The sequence below is a fragment of the Magallana gigas genome, chromosome 4, assembly GCF_963853765.1.
Source record: "Magallana gigas chromosome 4, xbMagGiga1.1, whole genome shotgun sequence".
Taxonomy (NCBI): Eukaryota; Metazoa; Mollusca; class Bivalvia; order Ostreida; family Ostreidae; genus Magallana; species Magallana gigas.
The window spans coordinates 5,895,788-5,913,107 of NC_088856.1; the positions used below are offsets into that span (position 1 = coordinate 5,895,788).

Here is a 17,320-nt window from a genome sequence, read left to right on the forward strand (position 1 = left end):
GAGGCTGTTCGGTCAACAGAAAGACAGCTTGATCATATCTACCTTATATTTTTGAAAAGAATTCTTAAGCTATAATTTATTTTAATCAAAATAAATTTTGGCTTTAATATTGAGATATTCTTTTTACTATATTTCCTTTCCTTTTTCAAGGACATCGTTGTGGTCTTAACTTAAAATGTCCTTGAACATCCAACCCTCTTAAATGAAAAGAGGTCATTGACCTTAATATATATATATATATATATATATATATATATATATATATATATAAACCTAGCGTATGCATGTTATACATAAAAAGAAAAATACAAATACATGTTTAAAAATACATATAAAATTTTACATTTAAATATTTTATGCAAGTAAACGTATTGAAAGTGTACGTTTTGTTTGGAAAACGTTATTTTTAACAAGTTAAATCTAATTTCAGCAGACCTAGTTTTACATAATCAACTTTAAATGTTCCTGCAGGCCTACATAAAGCATAAATTTTAGCGATGTGATTGATTCTGCAGGATCTGTTTGTTGCCATGACACAATGAACACACCATCGATATTATAATTCAGAGTGTGTACAGCATGGTAAAAATATATACCTCTTCTGAGTTGTAAATGACACAATATAGACGTAAACAAATGCATGGTATATAGAAAGTCATGTTTAGTTACTAGAAATATAATATTTTCTCTTTTAAATTTAACTCTGATTGCTTAAATGATTATTAATAGGTGAAGGTAAAATAAAACAACATATCATGATCTGGAAATATTCGAAAGAAGTTTTTTTCTGAGATAAATAGATATATTCTAAATTGATTCAAATCATAATAATTCTGCAAAACAAAAAGTGGTACATTTATAAAGAAATTGTAAATCTTTTCTACACTGACAACATCAATTGGTTTCACTTAAACTCTGTTTTATTTTTAACAATATTTCATAAATTCAAATTGAATCCGAATCACGTTAACTTAGATTTATTTTGGAAATCAGAATGTTAGTTTGTTGATAATTTCCTGAATAGAGAGTCACTCGAGCATGTTGTGTCGAAGTGGATACTTCTCTTTGTTGTTCATCACATAGTTGTAGGAAGGTGGAGGCTCTGACGGATAATGGCGCCTGGCGTGGAGCAGGCTCAGAAATGTCTTCGTGTCGTCATGTAAATGAAGCAAGGACTTCCGGCTGCTAATGTCCGAATCGTCGTCTTCGTCTTCTGAGGGTGACGATGCTGGAGATAATGATGTCGACGACGGCACAACAATGCTGCCTTGTTCTGTGGCAAAATGCGTTTAATTAGATGTTTATGCCAATTAAATACCACATTCGAAAGTGTAAAAAAGTTTTGAAAGCATTTTGATAGCTATAGAAAACAAGATTAATTTTGTTCTGCTCTTAACTGCTTAGATAATGTAATTCAAGATATGTGTTGAAAAGAGAGTCTAAATTATTAACGTTCCATTAAATTCAGTAATGTTAAAATATTATCTTATAAACATGCATCACATAATACATAAAAAGGATGAATTTATTTACAAGGACTAAATCATTGTATGTGTAAACATTTATAATTATCTATTTTTGTAAACTACTAATTGCCTATTTTCATCAAAAAGCACACTTGGATTATTTCTATATTACCTTTATCACTGCTGGCGATGAGGCCTTGGTCACTTTCTGAATTCTCATTGCTTTGGCTAGAGGCTTGGCCTCTTTTGCATAGTTTTCTTCCGAACATGCTACACATGAAGAGCAATGCAGCAACACCAAGCGTGGCTCCAATTATAAATCCCATCGTTTGTCTAAAGCAGAAATTCAAATGGCTTAAAAAGTAGAGTAATAATCTTTTTAAACACAGTTTAGCTAAATTTCTTTTTTATTATTAGCGAAAACGAGTACTATCATGGTATTGAACTAAGAGTTTCAGAGTTCTCCGATCATATGTGACAACTGCATTGGTCATGTCAACATGAAAACTTGTGAATATGTATAAGTACAGATATTAACTGCGAAATACAGGCACGTAGCATCGAATTTGAAAGTTGGGGGAAAGTTTGGACTCATCCAAAAATTCTTGACAAGCAAAAAAAAAAAAAAAAGGAAAAGGCAGTTTCCCAAAATCTTCAAAATCCTAATCCATGGGGGGGGGGGGGGGTCATGAATCTATAACATATAACTTCCATTTCTCTCATTCCTATTCCAATTTTTTACATACTCCCAAAAGTATGTGTGTGTGGATGGGGGGGGGGGGGGGCAGGCCCCCCTGGCCCCCATGATGCTACGTGCCTGAAATAGGATTAGTGACATTATATATGAATCAATAACATAAAACTTCGATTTAACTCATTTCTATTCCAATTTTTTACATACTCCCAAAATTATGTGTGTGTGGATGGGAGGGGGGGTGGAGGCCCCCCTGATGTTACGTGCCTGAAATAGGATTAGTGACATTATCTTTTAAAATCGTGAGTAAAGATCAAATTACTTGAAAAAGAATGACATTTTCTGACTCAGCTTTTGTGGAAATATTAGTTTATTGAATCAGTACATGTTATGTCTTTCCCCTGACCATTTCGATAATTACGAAAGCAATTTATTTAATTTACAAAACAAGTTCTAATATCGCCATATCTTTATCATTGAGAAGGTGAAAGTATGCACTGCATGAGGACAAATTTTAAGTTCTTTAACAACTCAGCAAAATACCTTACATGGTGTATGTCAAATATGTAAATGGGATAAAATGGATAATATTTTTGTGCTTTTTTTTATATAATGTAGTTTAACAATTGAGAGATGGAAGAGCATGTGCAATATGTTGTTACATGTACAACCATTTACAATAGATTAGTTAAAATATTACTACAATTTAAATCAAAGTACTGAAGTACTGAAAGCCAGGCTCTTTTGGTGTGTCTTTAAGCATATTGTGTAGTAAAGACTGAAAATCTCTCTCTCTCTCTCTCTCTCTCTCTCTCTCTCTCTCTCTCTCTCTCTCTCTCTCTCACTTTTAATGTCGGCAGAGCGTCAGAGAGAAATTTTGTACACGGCTATAAACAAATTTATGTCTGTCTTGTAGAAAGACAGTGGCGTCGGAAGCAAATTGAAAGTGGGGGGAGGGGGGGGGGGGCTAGACTAATTCTCAGAAATCTTGACAAGCAAAAAAACCCACTAAAAAACCCTAATTCCCAAAATCATGAAAATCCTAATCCGTTGGGGGGGGGGGGGGGGGGAGGGGGGAGGTAAACCTATAGTTCCAACCTACCAAAATTTTTTCCCCAAATCATGAAATTCCTAATTCGTAGCCCCCACGGTTCCGACGCCTATGTTACGACAAGCGTTATATTTTTAATCCTCATTTCTTCAACGCGCAGTAAAGTAGTTCATGGAAATTCATGCGCATTGTAACTATATGTTCAAAATGCATAGTCTTGTGTTTAAAACACGTTATTAATAAGAAAACTAAAAAAGATAGACAATTCTCTCGAAATTAAAAAAAAAGAGACAAACAAAATGTCAACACTTTTGACAAAACGTGGCTCTTTGTGTAACTATTTGGTATAGCGGAAGCTTCTACTTTGACGCTGTTTGGTTTTTTTTTTTGGTTTACTTTTGAAGTTGTGCTATTTATAGTAACATTGGCGATTTGCCTGCTTACAGCCAGCTAAAAATTAAAAACCCAAAATCAACTTTTATTCGTGTGCGAGAAATGTTCGCGAGGTTATATTAATGTTGTTATAACAACACGGGTCTGAAATAAAGTCATCGCAAATTCTAAAAAGGAAGAAACCCTCTTAACTTAATGTTAATCTTCTTTTAATTGCCTTTAGAGAGATCAATTCCTTCCGGAAGGATGAGTAATAGCACTGGCATTGCTTCTTTTCGAATCTTGACTTAGTAGTTAGTAACCAACACTTGATGAATGTCTAGTAAAAACATAACGATTTTCATCGACTAAACAACCCTAGGCATATGGGCTTTTTTTTAAATTGTCAAAAACTGATAAAGAGAACACAATATCTAACACTTTATGCACACTAAACTTTTTTACCTATTCTATTACAACTTGAAATAGGCATTTCATCATTTATTTTTTTGGACATTTATTCTCATTTGTTATCTAGTTATGCTCACTTCCCGTCATCCTCTGCGTCGGCCGTGGTTACAATGGAGTCGTCCACCTCATACTCTTGACAGCAGTACTTGGCCCCGGGGGAGCAGCACGTGTATCCCTTGATACACTCTTTCGTAGTCTTATAGACATCGTAGATAACTCGTCCATGAAATCTGTCGTAGTACCCGATTCTCTCGTACCACACACAGTGTTTGCTAGACGTTTGCTCTTTAGATGTAAAACATAACTAAAATTAGTTTCTTTTATAATTTTGTGAAATGAATCGTTTCAATTTAATGCCCTTAAAAGGCATATTCTGATAATTCTATAGATTATAAACATGTTTTCAAAAATGTTTCCTACCAGTCATCCATTTGCTTGGTCAATATATGTTAATGTTATTCACAGCTCTTTCTATGTTTGATTTTCACAATGTTACAAAGACACATCTAATTAAGATAAGACTTACCTATAGTTAACATAAGTAATAAAAATGCAAGAAGTATCTTCATTTGTGATAAACTCGTGTTTGCTCTCCCAAACCCAAATATCTTATTACAGTTTCCTTTACACGTTGTTACATGCATCTGTTAAAGGGGCATAAAGTAGGCATCTACTGGGAATATAGGACAATTTGTGTCATTCATCATTCATATAAAAGTATTGATAGCCGATTTTGTTATAAACAGGTTCTATGTCTCCACTATAACACATATGCAGTGGAGCTCCCAGCAACGCACACTGTTGTAAAAAAAGATTCATATAATTGACTTGGTTCACAACTAGTAGACCTCCTATGTGCTACTAATTGCCGTATACGATGAAAATGACTAAGACAAATTGCATTATAATAATCTTTATATTGGGGAAAAGGAAAGTCAATCGTCCAGAACTCTTTTTTCAATCTGTGTATGCATGCCGTGTGATACCCACATGAACTCGTCAACATGTCACTTGTAAAAAAAACACTGAGCCGCCATTAAGGAAGTTATGTACCCGTAAGGCTAATATCTGTGAAATAAAGTTCTGAATTTGTTGATTTTCATTTGTTATCTAACAATTTTAATCGTTTGTAATAGAATGTAAAACCTGTTTATATTCGATTTGTAAACATTTATATCTATTTTAGAACATATTATAAAATACTGAGAATTGTATAAGTTTGTTATTACTTGTTTCATGTTTGATTATTCGCCTTATCTGATCCATAGTCTGATCAACCTCATTGTATAATTACACCAACAATCCTTAATATTTTCCATCAGAAACGCTGACTTGCATTTTGGTAGATTATTAAAACTAAAACAACGTCATAAATAAAGTAAAATTTCAACGAAATCTTTTTTTTTCCTTTAGGGACAGGAAAATGTTTTTAAAAAAGAACAAATTAACACGAAACAATATCTTTAATTTATCAAATCAATTAGAAGATGTTAGAAAATATAAAGCACACGCACACAAAATTCACACATGGAAGAAGAATGACGATAATTGTAGAACTCAGGATAATAGTGATGGATCAGGATCATCTGTTGATTTCACTGTGTCGTTCAGTCGGCGTCGTCTTCCGATGATGATTTTCTGACTTCGATTTCGTCACTAGTGTCGTTAGTCTCTCCGACCGATAGGTCGTCGTTTTCATACTTATCGCTGCGAGAATTCAACGGAGAGGAAAGAACAAGAAACGAATCGTCAAACAGAAGAGTCTTCTGGGCTAAACAACAAAGACAGAACAATGATAGAAACGGTAATTAAAAGCTATAAACGATACCATCAAACCAAAATTATCCTGATCAAATACTATGTAATCAAAATGTGATTAGAAAAGATTAAAAAGACCTCGGGATTGATTATGTTTACGTACTTGATGTGGCAAGGAATGCTATTGTTGTTTGCGAAGTGTTCTTAGATATGTCATTGATATCCCGAGACATCTTTCTTGATCCTGTGGAGTTTGAACAGCGCATACATATAAAGACCACCAGACAAATGATACAGACTCCCAGAGCGACCGCTAATCCAAAGACTAAGGCCACCCAAGCCCTGAAAAAGAACATTAGATTTCTATGCAGTAGTGAAATCAGTGAGATTTAAGAAAACAAGTGACCACAAATTGTATGTAAACGAGGTTTTTCAGGTCCGTTTATTTAATTCTAGGCTAGATCGAAGCTAGAAAGCGGCTACAAAGAATCTATAGACTGAATAAACATGCAATTAAAAATATAAATTCAGCTACTGGCATCTGTAATTTTAAATTCAATTTTACTTCCAATATTTTTATACGGAGAACAGTGTACGAGTGTGCCTAAAGAGTGCATTGATTTAAAGATTGAATCAAATGTATTTGCTGTAATCAAGGCCGTCCAAACCATGAAAGGATCATTGGAATAGTAAACAGGAGCCTGATCAAGCGAGTTCTAACGATACAAATTAACATAGCGTGTATGTAGCGTGTAAGTTTATAGATGTATGTCGGGTAATGATTGTATTAAGGAGGCTGAATGGTATAGGTCAGTTTTAGACTTTGTTAAGGATGCTGGATTGTCAACAAATTAACCTTCAGATCTCCATATAATTCTTACAATTATTTGTGTACTTATATATTATAAGTTAAAAAGGCATGGTCACGATTTTGGTCAATTATTTTCCAATTTTAATATTTACAATTCTTCGAAGAGGCGTTTTTAATAGGCAACCGAAATTTGAGTGTCATTTGCTACAGAGCTTGAAATTCTTCGCTATGTAAACAAAGCGTTTGTTTACATTTTGAACGATGAAGTAATTAATTTCAGTTTTAAACCTAAAACGAATGTGCCAAACGTTAGAAACTGTTTATCTATGCTTAAAATAAATAAAAAAGATAGACAAATAGGCTGGAACAAGATTTTTTACTGGTATATTGAACCTTTGTAATCAAAAACAGGGCAGGAGCCTTGTTTACATACAAGGAAATATGAGCCCTGTATCTTGCTTATTACTCTACAAATGACTCTTAAATTTTACTTGATCATCAGAAATGCATTCCCAAAGCACTGTAAATAATAAAAACATAAAATATAATTTGACCAAAATCGTGACCATGCCCCTTTAGAGAAAATAACTATATAATTTTGATTTAAAATGTGAATATTTGCCTTCGTCTTGTTTACAGAGTTCTTCTTCTTAAGGACATATATACAGTCTTTAAAAGGCACGAACATCCAAGCCTCTTTCATTCTCTGAGAAAAACAGATTGAAAAAAATTATCAAATTTCAAACCAAAAATATGCTGACGTTTTGTTACAAAAATTCTTTTATCTAATAAATTACTCAATATTATTTATAAAAAGGTATATCTGATTGGTGCATGTATTATTGTTGAACATCCAGACTCCTCAATATTACTGGTGATCAACAGAAATGAACGGTCTGCATGCAAAAAAATGTAAACATCAAATTATACAAAGGCATTATCTTATTCATTTTATTTTGGAAGATTACGTTTTATAAAACGTGTCAGCTCAAAAAATTAAATGAAACATTTATAAAAAAAATGTCGGTCTATTATTTGGTATGTTTGCCAAACAAACAATATTGTTATATATGTATTAAGAAATATTCTTGTTAAATTCTAATTTTAATCAATTTCATTAAAATAAGACAAGTTGGATATAATTTTTTTAAAATAATAATGATAAATGTACAATTTGGTTCTATTTTCCATATAATTAATAATTTGCCCATTCTTCTTACATTCCATGACAAACTTATCAATTATATTTATATCAATCTAATATTTTGCATATTTGTGAAAAGGGGACATTGCTTGCAGCAGGTGTTCTTAATCAATCAATCTACCTAACGAGGTCCCATGGCGTCCCGAGATTCCAGAAAGTTCATATAATACTGTTCATTGTGTTGGTTTCGCTAATGAAAACGTTTTACCTACATGAACAGAAAATCGATACTAAGGCAACTAGTAAGATATAGTAAATGAAGTTGTTACTATAAATAGAGCTGGTTCATGTAACCTGACCACATGCTATGGCGCTGTCGCGTGGTGGACTTTATTGAGTGTCAGCTGTCAGGTAAGGCTTGTCTCAGATATATTGAAACCAATCGATATCACCAGGATGTAATGCATGGAAACACGGTTTATATTCAATTAAGGCAATATTGTAGGAGTTTTCATCCCATAAAAGTAGCCTCAACAACTTCGTGGTATATTAGCTTATTACATCCTCCGCTATAAAACTTATAACCACCTGTTGCATTTTCAACTCCAATTTTACTACAGCCGCCAGACAAGCCAGAATGCGTGCAAGTGAGGAACAAGCCGTTTATTTTCTAAGTTCTTAAACAGCAAAACAGTTGGACACATTTTTATTTCAAGTTTAAGGTTGTCAACATATGTACCCGACTTTTATATATAAAACCTAGTATTTAAAAGAAGGAATATATTTTTCTTTTAATAATAATATTTAACGACAAGTGTATTATTTACATAGAAAGTATTTTTTGAATATGAAAAACATATAGTTCTTTGGTTGCCAATAAAAACAAATCCTAAAGCCCACTGAAGTGGAGAGACAGAGACAGGGAGACAGACAGACAGACAGAGAGAGAGAGAGAGAGAGAGAGAGAGAGAGAGAGAGAGAGAGAGAGAGAGAGAGAGAAAGAGAGAGAGAGAGAGACCTGATACTTACATTTTCAGACAATAACCACATGTCTTTCAAAACATAATTCCATTTTTTATCATATCCTGCTAAGATTCATTCCATGAACAGTTCGCCAGGGATTACGATACTTTTGTAGTAGATGTTGTGAAACTGTTCTCGTCTTTATCCGCGCTTTACGTTGGTATTGATTTCTAGACACTTCATACGATAAGTAGCAGTGAAACATACTCAGCACGTACTTCATAAACGGCAAAAGAATAAAAAGAAATTAGCACCTCAGTATATACACCCCTGCTCATCGTAAAGAAAATTTCACAGGTAAATAATGTCATATTTGTAACGGACAAATGTTTCTGTGAAGAATATGAATGTAAATTACATGTGTTAAACATGTTACAAGTTACAATAAAACGACAACAATTGTTAATTTTGATTGGTTGGTTGCTGACTTTGTTGGTTTCACTATGATTGAACATATCACACAGGTAATTGTTTTCACTGTATATAAAAAAAAACATAATTACAAGTACAGATTTTTTAGCAAAATTAAAAAGTGGTTTTTAAGCCCGATACATTTTGGAAAAGTAAAGAAAAATACTGATGCTTCCTAGGAATGCATGTAAATGTTTGCTTCCATGATCTAATTTAACGTTAGAATTACAGTTAAATGATAATAACTAAAACATTTATTTATCAAAACTAGAATAATGGATATTTCTGTCTCAGTTTTGAATTTTGATTTATTCTGTTCTGCCTTCAGCATTTAAATTCTAATAAAAAGAATATACTTTTTTTTATCCATTTTATATTTCCGTAAGCATTTTCTATCAAGTATGATGCATAACTATTTCGCACCAATCTTTCAATACATATAAGTAAAATAGAACTTGCTGGAAATTACTTATATTCTAGCTTTGATATTCATTTGTTAAAACGTCACATCACGTATTCAAATGCAAGTCTCGCCACTAACCTGGTGATATTAGATAATAAGAAAGGAAAACCTTTCGAATCTTTCCTTTTATTCACGTGAAGGTAATCATTTGTTGATAGAATTTCATGTGAAATAGAAATTGTAGCCTTTGTAGTTTTGAATAATGGCCTATTTGCAATGGATGTTCAATTTAACTATTCTCACGATATGGTCCCTATTATCAAATTATGTTCTTGAGTTCTCTAATGAAAGTTGAAAAAAAAAATTTATTTCAATTTATTAGACCTTAATTTTATCAATTATTAGATAATATATATACATGTAATCAACTTTTTGAGATATCAGATAAACACAAACTAAAGCATATTTTAGCATCAAAAACCCGTACGTTTTTAGCTCACGAGACGAAGTCAAGGGGAGCTTATGCTATACCCCCGGTGTCGAACTCGGCGTCCGGACCTGGTTAAAGATTTGGTTGCAGGTCCTGTATCTAAGCTATTACTTATCCTTTCTTCACCAAACTTGCATGGATGATGCATCTGGACCTACTTATGGACTTGAAAGACTTGGATGTTGAATCTTAGTCCTAAATTTTAGATGCTGGAGGAGGTTAAGGTTGTTGGACCAGGTTAAAGTTTTTGTTGCAGGTACCCTTTGATAGCAATATCTAAGTTACTGCTGGTCCATACTTTACCAATCTTGCATGGATGGTGTGCCTTATAGTACTGATGCACCAGACAGGCTTGAGTGCTGAATCTGAGCTATAGGTTTCGGATGCTGGAGGAGGTGAAGGTTTTTAGAGCTGGTTAAAGATTTGTTGCAGGTGCCCTCTGATGATTATATCTTAGCTACTCCTGGTCCTAACTTCATCATACTTGTATCGATGGTGCTCCTTATGATACTGATGCACCTGACAAGCTTGAATGCTGAATCTGAGCCATGGGTTTCGGATGCTGGAGGAGGTTTTTAGAGCTGGTTAAAGTTTTTTGAGCAGGTGCCTTCTAATTATTATATCTTAGCTACTCCTGGTCCTAACTTCATCAAACCTGCGTGGATGGGTTCGTCTTATGATACTGATGCACCTGACAGGCTTGAATGCTGAATCTGAGCCATAGGTTTCGGATGCTGCAGGAGGTTAAAGTTTTAAGAGCTGGTTAAAGTTTTTGAAACAGGTGCCCTCTGATGATTATATCTTAATTATTACTTGTCCTAACTTCACCAGACTTCCATGGATGGTGCATCTTATGATACTGATGAACCTGACAGGCTTGAATGCTGAGTCTGAGCCATAGGTTTTGGATGCTGGATAAGGTTAACTTTTTTGGAATAGGTCACATGTTTAATAGATAATAGTACTATTTCAAACATGCATAGTTGATTAATGTTATGTCCAACTATAGTTTAATTAACAACATCCACGAACCTACACGAATTTCCAGCACGACACGCACACTTATAGACCCTATTCTCACAACAATAGATACTCAAGTAGGCGAAGCAGGCACTATTGAAATTGACTCTACTCTTAGCGACCATAAAGCTACACATATCTCGCTGGTTCTGAAGTATAATTTAAAGCGGGCGTACAAACTTAAAATTTGGGATTATAAAAGTGCTGACTTTGATAGGTTAAATCTTTTGATTAAGGATAGTAACTGGTTAACTCTTATATCTTAAGCCAGTAACGTCTCTGTCGCTGCTGAAAATTTTACCATTCATTTCCTCAAATGCGTACGTGAGTGCATTCCAGAGAAACGTATTATTGTTCGACCTAAGGATAAGCCATGGTTCGATTCTACTCTACGTAAAACAATTAGGATTAGAGATCGTCTACGTAACATTGGAATGAAAACTAATAAATTCTGTGACTGGTCAAAGTATAAAAAAGTTCGAAATCAAGTCAACAACATGAAAAAGCAAGCATTTTCTAACTGCTACGACAACATTAAAACTTTTATTGATGACTCCAGTAAAAGCAATAATAATTAAAATGGAAACTTCTTAAAGACGTTTTCCAAACAAAAACAACCAGTGAAATTCCACCTTTACAATACACAGATGATAAAAATAATGTTAAAACAGCGTTTTCTGATGTTGATAAGACAGAAGTGCTTAACAAATATTTTTCATCTATATCGAATATTCTGACTACCGGTAAGGTTTTACCAGAATTGTACTTACAATGTGATGAAACTTTAGACAACATTTTTATGGAAGAGTTTGAAGTGACTGACATTATATCTGCTTTGCCAGTCAACAAAGCTATTGGACCTGATAGTATTAGTCACAAAATGTTAAAATCAACTATGTTTACAATATGCAAGCCTTTATGTTTACTTTTTAATGAGTCTCTTTTAGAGAGGACCCATCACTCTCATGTAATTATAGACCTGTTTCTTTACTAAGCTATGTAAGTAAAATAATGGAGAGAATTGTTTTCAAACATGTTTATAATTATTTCCATAGTAACAAATTATTTTATAAATACCAAGCTAGTTTTTTACCCGGTAACTCAACAGTGTACCACTTAATTGAGACATATCATAGCATTGTTAAGAATATTGATGAGGGTAAATCATGTTGCATTGTTTTTTGTGATCTATCAAAAGCCTTTGACAGAGTTTGGCATGAAAGGCTTCTTTTTAAATTACAAACTTACGGTATTTGTGGCAATCCTTTTCAATGGTTTAGCAGCTATTTGTGTAACAGATCTCAAAAAGTGATGTATAAAGATGTATTATCATCCAGCTTAAGTGTTAATGCTGGAGTGCCACAAGGATCTGTACTTGGGCCCCTTTTGTTTTTTATTTATGTCAATGATGTTGCACAAAATATGTTGTCCTTTTGTAGATTATACGCAGATGATAATTCAATCCAGTATGCGGATAAAAACTTAAGAAATGTCGAAAATGTGTTAAATCATGACCTTAGAATATTAGAAAAATGGTCCAATGATTGGTTACTTAAATTTAATCCTAATAAAACCAAAGTTGTATTTTTTAGCAAATCAAAACGTAATGTAACCCCAGAACTGTTTTTTCAAGATTGTCAGTTAGATATTGTTTCTTGTCATAAACATCTAGGCCTTGCGCTCTCTGATGATTTTAAGTGGTCTGTGTACATCAATGATATAGTGAACATCGCTTGTAAAAAATTAGGACTACTTAAGAAACCTAAATTTACTTTAGGCAGAGAAAAACTATCAAAATTATATATAACTTTTGTAAGCCCTATATTAGAATATGCTTCTGTTGTATGGGATGGTTGTTCTTCCGCAGAAATTGAAAAGTTAGAGAAAGTACAGCTACACGCTGCAAGAATTGTCACGGGACTTCCAATTTTGGCCTCAAGGGAATCATTGTATTTCGAAACGGGTTGGGACTCTCTATCTAAAAGAAGGGAAATAGCTAAACTGACGATTTGTAACGTACTTGATATGATTGTAAATATATATATGTTTGAATTTCCCGCTTTTCTTTTTACTCTCTAAACCTGTCACTGGAGTGACGTGTACACGGCTAATTTTAAATACCGCACTCCAGTCCGTGCAGTCCAGCAGAGTGGACGTGTGTCTATTTAGAAGCACGTGGTAGTCACCAAGATTGGGAAATTCTCCCTACTTTGTTCATTTCCGAATGTTTGTCACCATTTTCAAGGTATTTGTTTGTTTTTTAATGTTATGTATGTTTAATTGGTTTGTTTGCTATGTTAGAAAGCTTAGTTTTAAAAGCACGTGTTCGAATGGAAAATTGTCATTTTAGAACTGAACACTAACGATAAATTGTTTCAAGTATATTCCATTCTATTTTAAAAAAAAATGTGTTAAAGGGGATGACGGTTTATACCAGCTGAATTGTGACTACGAAGTCGGAGACGAGTACGGAGCGCCAGACCCGCCATTTTTCATCCATATCGGGGACACGTGGCGTCGATGTACGTGTATGGTGTATGTTGACCGGGAGCGGTCTACGCTGGAGACGTTTGTATATGTGTGTGGTGTTGTGGTGTCCTAACGTACCGGAGCAACGGTTGTGTCATCTGTCCGTGTGTCTGTGTGTCCGTGTGTCTGTCTATGTGATGTCCGGGGTTTGGGTGAAAAGTCACCGGAAATATACCGAGGAACCAGGAAAGGAAATGTGACGAAATTTATTGAAATTTCACTTTCATTGTTTTGAATATTTGGTTCTCGTATAATTGTAGTGATATTTTTGTGAAATTGATTTGAAAGTTGATAAACGAATTTAGAGAAATTATTTGAAAATCTAAATATATGTGAATCAATTTAAGTGTTTAAATTTTGGAAAGAATATTTTGTTTTGAAGTCAATTTAAAGATTTGTTGTTGAAATTAGAGTCGACTCTCTCTTTTAGAATCTGGTTTAATATTTCTTTCATTTATTTTTTTTCTTGTATGTATTTTTTTTCTTATTAAATATTTGTTTGTTTATTTTGGTGTTTTGGTTGTTTCTGATACAGACATCTGGCAATTCCAAAGAACTCGTCTGATCATTATATCAGTTCAGGATATATGATTCATGACATTTTGGTGGCAGCGGTGGGATTGCTTTGATTGCTGTGTTAGTTACAACCTTTACAAAGTGGGCAGAATTCACCCATCCCTTGTGAGTATTTTCTCTTCATTTCTCTAGTCCTGCTCTAATTTCAGCCTTACTATCTCTGTTTCAGTTAGGTGTTGAATCATGTCGGAGTTACCGTCGTGGGTTAATGATCAGATTAAGAAGGGGGCATCATTGTCTGATTGTTTAGAAATGTTGAAGTTGTTGAGTGAGAAGGACAGGGAAGAGAGAAAGATTGAACGGGAAGAGAGACAGGCTGAGCGTGAGATGAAGAAAGCTGCGTTGGATCATGAGTTTAAGGTTAAGGAGTTAGCATTGAAAGAGGAAGAGTTAAAGGTAGCTAGAGCTAATGGAGGGAAATTAAATGGTAGTTCATCTGTCCAGAATTCTCATGTTAAGCTTCCTAAGTTGGAAGAAGGTCAAGATATTGATGTGTTTTTGAGATCATTTGAGAAACTTGCAGCGTTGCATAAATGGGATAAGTCTGAATGGGCTATTCATTTGGTACCACTATTGACAGGTAAGGCATTGGAAGCTTACTCTCGCCTAAGCGATGGTGAAAGTGGTAAGTATGATAAGATTAAGGAGGCAATACTCAAACGATATGAGTTAACTTCAGAAGCTTATAGAGAAAAGTTTCGACAGGCAAGGCAACAATCTGATGAATCATTCAAGGATTATCAGGTACGTACAGAAAAGTATTTATCGCACTGGTGTGAAAGAGAAGATATTCATGGGCAATATAACAGTCTGTACGATTTGGTGTTGAGAGAGCAATTGCTTAAGTTTTGTGATAAAGATTTGCAGGTATGGGTTCATGAACATCGACCAAAGAATGTTAAGGAAGTGATCGATTTGGTTGAGGCCTATCAAACAGCTCACAAAAGGTTGACGTTCGGAGGGAACCGCAAAAATGGAACAGATCGAAATTCTCAAGGTAATTTCAATGTAAATCAGGGGCAATTTAAAGCTGAACAAGGAAAAGGCCCGCAGGTCAAAGACAGAGCCTGTTACTATTGTAAGAGGCCTGGGCATATCCAGAGAGACTGTTCTCTTTACAACCGAGGACAGTATAGAAGACCCGAGGACAAGAAGTTTGGTAAGCTTGGGTTGTGTTTGTCAGAACACGAGAATAAGCAACATACAGAGGGGGGAAAACCTGACTTGTATACAAGTGCAGCGTTGGTCAAACTCCCTGGTGTAAGTACAGGGGATACAAAAGATGTAGATGATAATTCAGTACCAGGTTTGGATATTTCTAGGGGAAGTGTAGGAGGTAAAGAGACAACAGTTTTGAGAGATACTGGTTGTTCAACTGTATTCGTCCACAGTCGTCTAGTCGAGAAGGAGCAAATGACTGGGAGAGGAAGGAAGATAATTCTTGCTGATGGGTCCGAGAAACAATGCCAAGAAGCGTGTGTAGAGATAGATACGCCATTCATAAAAGGTAAATTGTTTGCTCTTATCTTAGATTCTCCATTTGCTGACGTCATACTTGGAAACGTAATAGACAAGATCGAGAAAATGGAAGTTGAGAAACCAGCTGACTGTTTGGCAGTTCAGACAAGAGCACAGACTCGATTGGAAGCAGAGGAAACGAAGCCTAGACCAAAGAAGACAGATGATGGTGAGCTAAAATTTGACATTTGTGATACAGAGACATTGATCAAATTGCAGGAAACTGATCCTAGCCTGACACGTGTGAGGGAAATGACATTTGAAAAGCCAGACGAAGGTCAGTCATACTACACTCTCAAGGACAAGATTCTCTACAGGGTATTTCCTCGTGAGGTAGGAAATGACATATTTCAGATTGTTCTTCCCCATAAATACAGGTCGTTGGCACTTGAAATGGCACATGGCATTCCTATGTCGGGTCATATGGGAGTAAAGAAGACCAGAAACAGGATTTTACAGCATTTCTTTTGGCCTGGAATTTTTTCAGACACATCAAAATACTGCAGATCCTGTCCCGAGTGTCAAAAAGGTACGGCAAAAGGAAGAGTGAAAAAGGTACCACTTGTAAGTATACCTACTATCGACGAACCATTTCAGCGAATTGCACTAGATTTTGTAGGTCCTTTGCCATTGACAGAATCCAAGAACAGATTTGTTTTGGTATGTGTAGATTATGCTACAAAGTATCCAATTGCAGTAGCTCTAAAAAACCAAGAGGCGGAGACAGTAGCAGAGGCCTTGATGGGAATATTTGCTGACGTGGGTTTTCCAAATGAAATCCTCACAGATCAAGGCAGTAACTTTATGTCCGAGTTGATAAAAGAACTGTGTAGATTACTGAAGGTGAGTAAATTGGTAAGTTCTCCGTATCACCCTCAAACAAATGGCCTGGTGGAAAAGTTTAATGGCACTTTAAAGAAAATGTTGAAGGCATATGCGGTCAAAGAACCCTCAAAGTGGGACAAACATCTTCCTTATGTTCTATTTGCTTATAGGGAGGTTCCAAACGAAACCACTGGATTTTCTCCTTTTGAAATGCTTTTTGCAAGGCAGGTACGAGGTCCTTTAGCAGTCCTGAAAGATCACTGGGAAGAACCAGAGAATTGTCAGTCATCTGTTCTGAGTTACCTACTCGAAACAAGGGAGCGATTGAAGGAGTGCACAGAGCTCGCAAAGGAGAAGGAAAAAGTCGAAAAGCACAAGCAGAAAGTTTATTACGACAGGAAAGCTAGAACAAGACAATACGAGGTAGGTGACAAAGTTTTAGTATTGTTACCATCTAATACATCAAAATTACATGCACAGTGGAAAGGTCCATTCGAGATAACAGAGAAAGTCGGTAATGTTGACTACAGAGTTAAGGTGAAAAAGGAACAAAGAGACAGTATTTCATGTCAACATGCTGAAAAAATGGTATGATCGTGAGGACAAATGTGAACAAGACTTGTCGAAAGAACATTTATCAGCTATTGACATACTGGGAGGTGTGTATGAGAGTATGGACTACGATTCTGAATTTAACGACAGAGCATCACCTTCGTTAGAACTTCAAAAAGGGGCTGAAGATGTAATTTTTTCCAAAT

At 34.9% G+C, this 17,320-nt stretch overlaps 2 protein-coding genes and 1 long non-coding RNA gene across 4 annotated transcripts; 1 reads left to right on the top strand and 2 right to left on the bottom strand.

Moving 5' to 3' along the window:
* Positions 1 to 878: 878 nt before the first annotated feature.
* Positions 879 to 4,701, bottom strand: LOC105339246 (uncharacterized). The gene is made up of 4 exons (XM_066083238.1): positions 4,581 to 4,701; positions 4,132 to 4,339; positions 1,639 to 1,799; positions 879 to 1,273 (listed from the first exon to the last, which is right to left on the bottom strand). Exons 1-4 carry the CDS (start codon positions 4,696 to 4,698, stop codon positions 1,029 to 1,031), a joined length of 732 nt encoding a protein of 243 aa, XP_065939310.1. The 5' UTR covers positions 4,699 to 4,701; the 3' UTR covers positions 879 to 1,028.
* A 797-nt stretch (positions 4,702 to 5,498) lies between these two features.
* Positions 5,499 to 8,977, bottom strand: LOC105339256 (uncharacterized). The gene is made up of 3 exons (XR_010713603.1): positions 8,797 to 8,977; positions 5,976 to 6,154; positions 5,499 to 5,825 (listed from the first exon to the last, which is right to left on the bottom strand). It is a non-coding gene; the product is annotated as an uncharacterized lncRNA (long non-coding RNA).
* A 4,148-nt stretch (positions 8,978 to 13,125) lies between these two features.
* LOC136269766 (uncharacterized) lies at positions 13,126 to 17,309 on the top strand. 2 transcript variants are annotated; one of them, XM_066081038.1, is made up of 3 exons: positions 13,126 to 13,359; positions 13,532 to 16,580; positions 16,733 to 16,919. In XM_066081038.1, the coding sequence occupies exons 2-3, from the start codon at positions 14,403 to 14,405 to the stop codon at positions 16,769 to 16,771; spliced, it is 2,217 nt and encodes a 738-aa protein (XP_065937110.1). In that variant the 5' UTR covers positions 13,126 to 13,359; positions 13,532 to 14,402; the 3' UTR covers positions 16,772 to 16,919. The 2 variants fall into 2 exon arrangements, with proteins under 2 accessions (XP_065937110.1, XP_065937109.1); XM_066081037.1 differs by having other exon boundaries at positions 13,532 to 17,309.
* Positions 17,310 to 17,320: the final 11 nt, after the last annotated feature.